At 41.2% G+C, this 12,244-nt stretch overlaps 1 protein-coding gene across 1 annotated transcript in view; it reads left to right on the top strand.

Moving 5' to 3' along the window:
* ABCB5 (ATP binding cassette subfamily B member 5) overlaps positions 1 to 12,244 on the top strand; it is a 59,917-nt gene that overhangs the window by 46,352 nt on the left and 1,321 nt on the right. Inside the window, exons 24-27 of the mRNA XM_077809353.1 lie at positions 7,297 to 7,453; positions 8,605 to 8,802; positions 10,345 to 10,551; positions 11,018 to 11,164. Coding sequence (XP_077665479.1) covers positions 7,297 to 7,453; positions 8,605 to 8,802; positions 10,345 to 10,551; positions 11,018 to 11,164 — 709 coding nt within the window. The remainder of the gene's footprint in view (positions 1 to 7,296; positions 7,454 to 8,604; positions 8,803 to 10,344; positions 10,552 to 11,017; positions 11,165 to 12,244) is intronic.

Raw genomic sequence — 12,244 nt, 5'->3', positions numbered from 1 at the left:
TGAAACACAACGACAGCCCCTAGTGGAGCACGTTAGTACCAATGTCTGCTTCAAGGATTAGAGAGTTTTTGTGACAAGTTTTGTTAATTTCAGTAAATTCAGCATGTAAAATTGGTTTCAATTTTTCCACTAATGTTTGTTTGCATAAACAAACTTGGGCACTGGGGTTGCATGCAGAGAGATCTGCACAGAGATCCATCCACGTGGACCTCTGCAGGATGGAGGCCCTAGAAAATTATCATTTACTGAAGTATTATTTGCTGCCTGTTTCTGATTATTCGGATACATAGAGTTTTGCTTGGGGAAGGAAAAGTGTGCTATTAAATTAAAGTTCTGTCATTGACCCAAAGGATATCCAAATTCTGATATTACGGAATATAAACAAGCCCACTGGGGCAAATTCTGCTACAAGTACAGAGGACCAGGAGAGTTCAGCTGCATAACAAGGGGTGAGAAGGGTAGTGTTTGAGGGCTGCATTCTCACAGCACAGAGCTCACTTCACAGCACCTCTCTGTACACCAGGGTACCTGGGGGCAGAGCAGCCATGGGCCAGGGAATGATTGGAGCTTGCCCCATGCCATCGACAGAGGGAGCCTTTAAAGGCCACAGAGACCATCAAACTTCAGCATCTAGGCTGAAGGGAATTCCTACATTCATATGTACCCAATGCACAGGAGCACTGGAACAATTTGTATGTGGGGATGCTGAGAGCCATTGAACCAAATGGTAAACCTGTATATAATGGAAACTGCTTCAAGCCGAGGGTGCAGCCAGTCGCGTAGCCAGGTGGAGGGAACAGGGAGAATGATCCAAAAAGAAGGTGCTACCTGCTGCGGCACTTCTACTCACCCGGCAGCGCTCCCTCACTTACTCCGGGTGTCTTCAGCGGCACTGAAGGTCCTGCCGCCGAGGTGCCACCGAAGACCCGGAGCGCCGCTGGGTGAGTAAAAGCACCGCAGTGGGAAAATTTCCTCAACAGGGGAAAATTTAAAAGGCGCCAAGACATTGACAAGGTGCCACTTGTGTTCAGTGGGAGAGTGGCCGCTGCCCCGCTCCCCCCTAACTACGCTCCTATGGCTGCACCCCCAGCACCTTAGTTCCAGCACCTATGCCAATGCACAGTATTCAGGCTGCACATTGGAGCCCTGATACAGCAACCAAACCATGTGCTTAAGGACTTCTTTATATTGCACCTGGATGTGAGGTTTTGGATCTTAAGATTAAAGTTGGGGGGATGGTTACAAAGAAATGATTTTACAATTAAAACCACTTGAAAATGGCTTCTCAGTTTATGACAGTATTTATCCCTGCATTAGGCATTCACTGCTGCAGAACAGATCTTCCTTCTGTCCGGTTACCCCGTCACATTTTGTGGTACAAGTCAGGAAAATGTAGGGATAGTTTTTACTGGGAAACAAGGCTTAGGCACATTCCATTCATTTGATGACACATCTTTGGAGCCTGCCTAAATCTGGTGTCACAGTCTGGCAGCACATCTTATTTATTCTTTCTGTGCCTAATCATATATGCTAATAATGTTTGGGGAGTTACTGGCAACAGAGGTCAGACACCGCTGCATGGCAGATGATCAAGAATTTAAAACAGCCACCCAGGAGGGGGAGAGGCAGACAGAGAAATTACAGTAATGAAGATGGTTAAGTATTGAGCATGACTGTTCATGACAGAGATGTGGTGGTAGAGGAATATGGCTACTCGAGACAGAGAAGCGAGTTCTGTTGATGGACAGAGTACAGCACACAGGTATCTGGAAAGTGAGGGTTCCTCTCACTAGTGAGCCAAAGATCTATTACTGAACCATTAAAAATAATGAAAATAGGGGCTGGGTGTCTTCTTGCTGACGCTGGAGTAAATCAGGAGTACCACGGTTGCAGTTGGTAGTGTGTTGAAATCAGAATCTGGCCCAACATCTCTTGTGCTGCTTTTCTTTACATCTGAAAATGATGCCGTCTGGTTAAGGCACATGCCGGTGCTAGCTAGCTTGGTTATTCGCATAATTTGCAAGAAGAATTGAGAGAGAGGACAGCTTGCTTCTTTTGTCACCTTCCTCACCCCCACCAACTCAAAATGGTGATGAGGCACAGAGCAAGCACTCATAACCCTAGACCAAAGACGTCCAGATGTTCCCTAGCTGAAGGCCTCATTATAAATTTGCCAAAAGCATAGGGGCTTTCAGACATAAAATGGAGTATCTGTATCTATCATCTTCTTCCTCACACACGCACCCCCGTGTGAACTTTTAAAATCTAAATTTAAAATTCCTTGACAGACAAAAGGCCTGACATGTATGCTGGGAAACTACAGTGTCTCCAATACTTGTAAGTATAAACCACCATATAAACCACAGCATCTGTGTGGCAATTGCTGACATTTTCTTTAGTAATGGAATTATCTGAATTGGTATCACTCGCTTCAAAGCAGAATTCTAGACATTTTATGATATCTCATTTGAATCTGCTTGGGTTTTGCCCCAACAATTTATTATATATCCAAATATATCTCCCCCTTGAATCTACTTTAAAAACTTTCCTTTACAAATATTATGATTTTATTTTGATTAAATGAAGCCAGTTCACATTTTTAGGCTGCAAAAGTGTTACATCAACAAATCTTAATAAACACTCCAATAACACATTAGCAAGTGGAGTGCTCAGATAATTAAAAGTAGTCCTATCTTTCCAGTAGCTGCAGGAGTCATTAAGTGACACTGACCCAGTATTTCCAGAAGATAGCTGTCTACCATGATAGTATTGAGAGTTACATTTCAAATCAGTCCCATTACCAGGAGGCTCAGCAAGTGATAGAGAAATCTGTGAAAAGCTTGTGCACAAATTTGTCAGAGAAAAGAGAAGCTGTTTGCTGTGTTGTGCTGACAGAGAAACACCAGATTATGATGAAAAGGAGACTTGTGATAAGGACGAAGCATCATAAAGTTTTAAAATCCCATTAACGGTAGAGATGTCTTTTATCCCTGTGAGACCTTTACACAGTTGAGAAATCCTGAAAGGTCCAAGAGGGGGAATAGTCCATAAAGGCTTTCAATAACCTTTTGACAATGCCCCTCACAAGAGGCCGTTAAAGAAATGAAGTAGCCTGGAGCTGAGAGGTAAAGTTCTGTCATGGATTAGAAACTGGTTAAGAGTAGGGTGACCAGATGTCCCGTTTTTAAAGGGACAGTCCCATTTTTGGGGACTTTTTCTTATATAGGCACCTATTACCCCCCACCCCCGTCCCGTTTTTTTCACAGTTGCTAGCTGGTCACCCTAGTTTAAGAGACAGAATACTAAGAGTAAGAATAAATGATCAGTTTTTAACCTGCAAAGAATTTTATTAGTGGGATGCCCTGAGGTTTAGTACTAGGACTGGTGTTAATAAGTAATATGCGAAGGAGTGAGCAGATGACACATACTGGAAAAGAATGTGAGGAACTCCAGAGAGATTTAACTTCAGAGAGCAGGTTCACATAATCCTTTATGAGTTGGGTTTTCACCTTCCTCTAAAGCCTTTGCTTCTGGCCACTGTTGGAGACAGGACAATGAAGTAGATGGGCATGGACATGTCAGCTGGCATGTCATGGAGAGCATATTTCAAAAATATGTGGCATTAATTGAAGTTAAAGCAAAATACAGTTCCTTTTATTAACCGCCTGCTCCAAGCACTAGCCATGTGTTGTCCTATTGGGTTTCAGTAGGCATAATAGTATATAGAAAACTGAGGGCTCTCTGGATGGTACATCCTCCCACAGTTGCAGGAGAGAGGCAGGTTGGTTTTATGCTGAAAATGATCGTCGTTCTGACACAGCATTGTGCTTTAGAAAAGTGGCTATTTTCTTGGCAATGCCTGCTGCGTTTTGCAGTAGACAATGAGAAACCAGAGTCATAACAGCATGAACAAGCCAACATTAAAGCATGCTAATGGGTGATATTCCATTAGCAAGGGCTTTCACAATATTGGATCCGATTAACTCCCAGGAAGCTGGGAGGTGTAGGTTTTCTGGCAGCTAAAATTTGCCCAATGAAGTGTGCCAACACGACAAAGCACCTATTCCTCCAGGTCAAGAAGGGTTGACAGCTAGCATATCCCCAAAATAGGGCAGTGTTTGCTGTGGAGGTGGTGAAATCAAAGCAACATGCTGATTCGGAACATCGCTTTGATAGACTTGGTATGACAGGGCACCTACAAAGCCAGGCTGCACTTTTAAAACTGCACTCCTGATTTCATCATTCTGTGTAGACACATTCACTGCCAGCTTCCAACAGGATGGTTGATGAAGAAGCAAATCTAGCAAATCTCCTCTGGGAGAGGAGCTTATAGTTTTTGTTATTTTTGTAGAAAAATGATTCCACTGATTTTTACTTTGATTTTACAAAACATTCAGGGAAGACTAATTGTTTGTAACATTGCTCTCTACTTGAAGTCACTGGAATATTTCCACTGCAATATGTGTTTTGTCAAATGGCATTTATCACTACAAAACTTTCATCTGGAAACCTTTGGGGGCTCAAAGAGAAGGGTGGAGAGAGAATAGTAGGTTGATTGGGCCATTCACCTGAGCTGTAAGAGATCAAGCTGTAACTCTCCACTCTGTCTGAGTTTGAAGTGATCTGGGATGAAGAGCTCTGCTCTGAATCAGGCAGAGCAGGAACTTAAATGTGGGTCTCACACAGCAGTGATCTAGACACCCAGCTATAGAGTGACATACTCCTCCTTTCAGGAAAAGGGTTGGGTTTTTTTAATTCTAATGCAGAATAAAAGAATTGGAAACCGCAAAAGTTGCTGTGAAAGGGAATTGTCGTCCTCCAGCCAGCCGTAGAAGCTAGTCCCTCAGGGACTGTACCTGGCTCATCCAGCAGGTCCTCTTCCATACTGTTATTTACCAATTTGACACTTGAAGTAGCACGTACAGGAAAGATTGTGTGGAGCATATGTATGCTGACAGGAGCCAGACTGTGCAGATAAGCTCTTTTGAAAGAGAAAAAGTATTGGTACCCAGTCAGAAACCATGCAAGTATTGATAGACTGCCCTGTTTCCCTCTGTCTTTCTTTGTATTGGATGCACACCCTCTTGCCTAACTGTAACCTGAACTAAACTGAGCATGATAATCCTTATGAAGGAATACTGTGTTTGCCTGCTTTATATAAGATGTATTGTGCAGTTCTCTTCTTTAACTTATAAGAAAATCAGAGCCTCATGTCACGGAAATGATGGCTGAACAAGGTCTTTGAAATTATAGGTCAGGAACAATAAAGGTCTTGTTAGGATTACACGTAATCTTTGCTATTAAAGTAAGATTCTGTTTGTGGAAAATAATGGATCAGGTTTGAGTGAACTCAGGAGAAATACAAGATGGATGGTCCCCATGTTTTAAAATGCCCCTTTTTTGTTGTTGTTGTTGTTGAAACTAACAATTAATGGGCCTTATGTTTCCAGAGGGCTTTAGGCCCGACATTTTCAAAAATGTTTTTGGTGCCCAACATGAGATACATTAATGGGGCCTGACTTTCAGAAGCCATATGCTCATCTTATATACTTAGCTTCTAGCTGATCATTAATATTATAAAATGAAGATTGTGATCTAGAACCCAATTAACAAGATCAAAAGATCAAGGTCTTCATGTATCTGCTAAAACATGATTTTTAGTCTCTTTAGTCTTTCACTCAGAGTAGATTTATTATTAAATGATTATAACCTCTGCTCTTTATAGTATAAAACATTAGGTATGGATAACTGACCTTAAAATCAGTGCTTAAACCTGATCGCATATGATATATGCAAAAATTCTTGAAGCACATGTATCTATTATACGTAGCTCAATCTGCTCATATCTACTATATGCTGTATATGTATCACTATGCTTTGGTACAACTTCAATCAGAGTGTCTTCTTGCAAATGCCTGTGGCAAAATCAGTTTAAGCATCAGTGCTGTTCATGTGGATACATTAAACATTATTTTTGCTGATACTGGGCTTTAATTTATATTTATTATGTATTTATTTTGGAAGGGAATGTAAAAGGTTAATGTAGTTCTGAAAAGTTATGCAGTAATTTATTTGATAGCACCCAAAATTGTACTAGATGCTTCACAGGTGAATGACAGGACAGGTACATTCCTGTCCTGTCATTTGCAACAATAAAATCACAGGATTATTCAGTTTAGGTGTACTCACAACCTGATAATTTAATAATGTGGACCAGATTCTTGGGTCTGGCCCATACAAGTACACTATTTTTAAAGAGGATTTCTCTATCCCATCTCTAGCTGAGGAAAAGGGGAAAGATTCTCATCCAGCCATTGGACATAGTCTAAATTTTAATACTGACCCAATCCTGCTCTATAATCCCAAACATTGTTATTTAATTCCACTAAATCCCTAACCAAACTATCCCTTTATACATAATTTTCCCCGCACCCTCCGGGATCCATTCCTCAATTCTCCCTCATAGAGCTAATCCTAGCTGTGTTAGTCTCACAATGGGTGTTCTTGTTTTGCTGTATTGTTTTACAAATTTAAGCAGTTATGATACGTCAACTAAGAAAGTGCAGCCATTTCCTGTATGGTTTTATTAATTAATTGATTTTTCAATTAAGAATCTATCAACTCCCATTTTTTTACCAGAATTCCCAGCTCCTAAAGAGCCTGATCTCCTGTAGCTATCCAGGCTTACAGAACTTCCTATTCCAATTTCTCTTCCCTCAGAGACTTGACCTTAGTATCTCCACTCCAGTCATGCATTTGGACAAAAGGACAATCAGTCAGAGAACTCGTAAGCCTCTCGAGTTCTGGTTTTCCACTGCTGCTCTCCAGCAGGGTGAGAAGAATGTGACATGAAGAGTTCCTAAGCCTGAGCAAGGTCCTTCCCTCTTGGTCTTCCTGCCTTGAGTCCCAGTCTTGCCACTGACACTGTTGCTCCCTAGTGAGAGATTTGGGGGGGACTAAAGAATTCCTAGGACCCCCATGGATTATCCCTGTCCATCCTAAATCCCTACAGAGCTACTGCAGCTGCTCTTCTATGCAGGGGTGCTGGGGATATGAAGGGCTCCTGGGTCACAAGGCAAAGCCCAATGTCATCCTTGTACTTGAAAATACAATCTGCAGTGGTTGTTTGCTTATGTTGGTTGTTAGAGGGGAAAGAGGTGTCTTGCACTGATTTCCTTTACTACTTAAATGTCTGCTGCATGTCATAACCTTTGAGAAGCTAGTGCTTCTGTTGCTTTTGCCTCGCAGAACGAAGCTGGCATCTAACCAGAAGTTACTGTGTTTTCCTTCCTATAGAGTTTTTTCTGCAATTACATATGGTGCTATGGCACTTGGCGAGACGTTAACATTTGCACCTGAATATGCCAAAGCCAAATCAGGGGCCGCACACTTGTTTGCTCTGTTTGAAAGGACACCAGCCATTGATAGCTACAGCCAAGAAGGAGAAAAACCAGTGAGTGCAACTTCAGTTCTAAATGTACTGCACATGTCCTTGTTGCTAGCAGTTATCTCACGTCACTGAAACTTCTGCTTAGAATAAAGAAAAAGACAGGCTGGAAGGGTGGGTGTTTTGGGCTATGGTGAGGTGACAAGCCTTTTATCCATTCATCTCAGTACTTTTGTTGTTTATGTTACAGCTGTGCTCAAAATGTACTGACACCTAATAATAAGTAACCTGTTAGTAATTGATTATATCCCTACTAAGCTATACACTGTAGCAAATTTATGAAACCTTGTGCTCCTAATACTGTCACCCTTGTTTTCTTCTTCTTCATCCTCTGTTGTGGTCTACACCCACCTGTCCTGTCATGTCCCGTATTTAGGCTCTGATCCTGCAATGTGTTCTACATAGGCAGACCCTTACACTGCACCCACCCCCAATGGGGAGTGGGCCTCCTGTGCCAAGCAGGTTGCAGTAGCAGGGCAAGTTCTTTGGGGGCAGGGACTGGCTTTTATCTTATGTTTGTACAATGCCCAGTATAACAAGGCCCTGATCCTAATGGTAGCATCTGGTTGCTACTGTGATACTAAAGATGCAATCCTTGACACACACACACAAAGGTCACAATCTAAAAAGACAAGAATCAGAACAAGGATGACCTTGTTCATCAGAGACTGAGACCCTTCCTCATTATTTGGTTCTGGTGGTGCCCATAGAGCAGGTGACATTAGATTAAATAATTTTTGTGTTTGGCTAAGTCCTGCGAGGACATAGCACATTACCATATACGGAGACAGAATCAGCTGCTACCATTGTCTTCCCTGCTAAGACTGAGCAACTTCTTTTCCTGGAAATGTAAGCATGGAGTCCAAGACCTAAAATTAAAGATTGATTATAGTAGAATAAAATTTGAAGAACAGTTAATAAGTGTTATATGGAACAGTTAGTCACCATCACACCCAGCATTGTCAGGATCGTTTAGAAATCTTTTGGTGAAAATAATAAAACAGGGGATCTGAGTACAACCAGGACATTTTCGGAATATGTCTGTAATAAATATTTCACTTGACTTAGGTGTTTTTAGGGCAAAGTGTTTAAAGAAGTCTTCTGTTTAAGTTTTAGAACACATGTGACATGAAAGTATTGCCCATCTCTTCTCACAGGCTACATTCAAAGGAGGTTTAGAGTTCCGTGAAGTGTCTTTCACTTACTCATCTCGCCCAGATGTTCCCATCTTGCAAGGCTTGTCTCTTCAGATTGAAAGAGGACAAACCATGGCATTTGTCGGCAGCAGTGGATGTGGGAAAAGCACTTCTGTTCAGCTTTTACAGAGATTCTATGACCCTCTCACAGGGCAAGTGGTAAGATTAAATTTTGATAATATCTGCACTAGTGATTTTATTGTTGTTTTTCTAAGCATGTGTTCCTACTTAAGCGTCACTGCTATTTTAAAAGCCCCAGTGACCAAGCTGCAGTGAACTGAGGCCAACTGGGATGCCTGATCTTATATTGATTCAGCAACTACTGAGCAGAGTGTGTCATGCAGGTTTTGTGGTCATTAGGTCAAATTCTGCCATATTGTACCAATTATAGCTGAAGTGAGTGAGCAGATTAGAAATTTTGGTTTATTGCTTCTTCCACTGGGCTTCTTCGCTGTCAGTATCCCACATAACATCTCTTTTCCAGAACTAGGCCCACAAACATCAACTGTAAATTTAAAAAAAAATAACATCTCACAGTTTTTAGTCATAGTGAAAACTGTGTCCTCTGATCACTGACCTAAAGGAAATGTTACTTTTGGAAACTATGTAAATTTAATCTCATGGAGAATGATTGATTAATGACCAAGAGGAGTCCTCTTTGAGTTGCTAATGAACTGGCATCAGAAAACAATGTTTCTTATAGTGCTACTCCACTTCAGAGATGGGCAGTACAAATCAGCTGATTCAGGCCTGAAACAGCAGCGGGATCCCCAAACTTTGTGACTCTACTCTTTTGGAAATACACAGGTGGAAAACACATGGCTCTCAAATTCATTACACAACCCCAGTTCACTTGCATTTAGTTAGAGTAATCAACCTTTGCAGTTAATCTGTGCTATGTTTATCCTTAAAACTTGCCTACACCAGAAATCTGCAGCAGTTTAACATAAATTAGTTTTTTAATCAATATAGTTAAGCTGATGCAACCCCCTGCATGGACTCTTATTTCATTTTAAGATTGCCTTCTTGTGGTTTAGCTTTAACCTGTTCCCAGTGGACTTAAGCTAACTCCCACGGTCTTCCCTGTAACCAAGCCATGTGGTGCGTCATAAGAGATACAATATAGCCAGGGAGCTGGCCCAAAGGGGACATGAGGCACAAAACTACAACTCCCATGAGGCACTGCTGCACATTAAAACAATGCAAGTTAATGTCAAGCTAAGTCAAAACAAAATATTGTAACACTTTCAAATGAAAATTTTTCAGAACTTTTCATTTCATGAAAAAAAAATATATTTTGACTTTTTATTCTGATTTTGGGATGAAAACAAATGTCAAAATATTGGAATTTCCCACGAGATCGAAATTTCAATTTTTGCTCAGCTCTCATCAGCACCAACACTAAATACCAATGACACAATCAACACACTTAATAAAGTCAAGATATAAGGAGCTCAGTACTGAATGAGTCAGCTGACATCGGAGGTTGTTGCTGGTGCTGTGAAGTCTTCTCACCTGTTGCTGTGTCTGGAGGGTTTTTCAGAGGGGTTCAATATTCATTGCTGTTAATTCTTGATAGTTCTTTGAGTAATAAAAAATTATCAGAATAGCAAGAACTATCAGAATTGTAATGTTTGTGAATAAAGTCTGATTGAAATATCAGACACCCAATCTTGACTTGACATTTGTTGTTGCTGGCAGCTGTTTGATGGCATCAATGCAAAACATTTGAATATCCAGTGGCTACGCTCTCAAATAGGAATAGTCTCCCAAGAGCCAGTGCTTTTTGACTGCAGCATAGCTGAGAATATTGCCTATGGGGATAACAGTCGGAATGTGCCATTGGATGAGATACGAGAAGTAGCAAAAGCAGCAAATATTCATTCTTTTATAGAAGAACTTCCTGAGGTAATCAAGTGACTCAAGTGTTAGGATATATCAAATATCAAGGTACTGAAAGGTCTGATGATTTTGATATTACAGCACTATTATCCTTATGTAGTTTTCTACATTATTGAAATAGGAATGTTTGATTTAATGTTCAAATACTACTTCGGTTTTTTAAGTGAGATGTACTATTCCATGGGATTGTCCCCATCACCAGTAGGTCAATAGCTGAGGCACAGTGAGTGCACAAGACCAATAGCAAGGGAGGGTATGTCTCTGCATTGCTCCCAACCTCAAACCATGCTCTGAGCCACAATGGGAAATCCAGTAATACCCCAGAATAGATTTTCTACTCTTTCTGCATCACAAAATTTAGAGGAGGGGCGGTGGGTAAAAGGAAACTTGTAGATTTATTTTTAATTCCACCTACAGTTGCAATGTAATGTAAACAAACTTTCGCTTCATCAACTGTATGTTCTTATAACAGAAATACAACACCCGGGTTGGAGATAAAGGAACACAGCTCTCGGGTGGCCAGAAACAACGAATAGCTATTGCAAGGGCTCTTCTCCGGCAACCAAAAATTTTGTTGTTAGATGAGGCCACTTCTGCTCTTGATAATGAGAGTGAAAAGGTAACTTGCCTATGTTTAATTATAACGTACAACAATGTGTATCCATGGACTGGAGGCAGTAGTATGGAAACCAACAATAGTACTAAAGAAAGGACAAACATCCCATTTATTTTCATGTAGCGTTTAGTTTTTAGTTTGAAGCTTGGAGTGGAGTGGGTCATGCAGTATCAGACTCGGCCAGCTTTCTGACGGCTAAGTAGGGATCACAGCATCCATCATTCCCTCTTGGGTATTTTCCTTTTCTTTTCATGGCACAGTGTTAGTTGCTGTGGTGCTGACCTGCATATGAAGGGGGTGCAAGCACTGGAAGCAAGTTCTGTGTGCGTTTTAGTTTGGAGATAATCTCTTAGGGGGTTAATTTGTCTTCTGGTTTTTGAACACTTGAGTTTACCTACTCTACATTTTTTTTCCCACTATCAGACTCTGCTTTATTGCTATTTTGTGCTCCCACCTTTGGCTAACTTCTAACCTGGCTGCTGCAGTCAGGCAGTGCTCTCCAGCTTGCTAACTCAGATCATTTCACATTCGTCTCCACTCTTCCTCTTCCTCCCCTCCCCCGCCACCTCTCTCTAGTATCTTCCTTGAAGGAAGAGAATTGCAGCTGTGTTTGTACGGGCTGTGCAGTGCCTAAGATTATTTTATGGACTAATGAGATTACTTGCTCAGGAATGTTTTAAGACTACTGTAGACCTTGCTGAAGCCTGCTCACTACCACTTAATACAGCATTGCACTGCTTAAGGTCACAGTAGCACGTCCTGCTCTTCTGTAATTTAGCTGGACATACCTGCTGATACCATTGTATATTTGAATAAGTGTCCTAGAAGAATAACTTTACAAATAGGACTGTACATTCTGAATTGGTACCCAATTGAACTTGCATTATTTTGCTTATCTGAACTGAGATGGGTATAGTAGTTCTCAAAATGAGCTTAAAAGCAGTGATTACAGTGGTGTGAGAAAAACACTGGAAATCCAACAGAATCCTGTGAGATCCTCCAGAACTTCATGGGATTTCATGGATTTTCCTGCGACCTTGGTACAGCCACAGCAGGTCACTACGAAAAGGCCAGATGTTCATA

This window comes from Eretmochelys imbricata, chromosome 2 (genome assembly GCF_965152235.1).
Source record: "Eretmochelys imbricata isolate rEreImb1 chromosome 2, rEreImb1.hap1, whole genome shotgun sequence".
Lineage (NCBI taxonomy): Eukaryota > Metazoa > Chordata > Testudines > Cheloniidae > Eretmochelys > Eretmochelys imbricata.
This window is presented reverse-complemented; position numbering and strand designations above follow the sequence as displayed.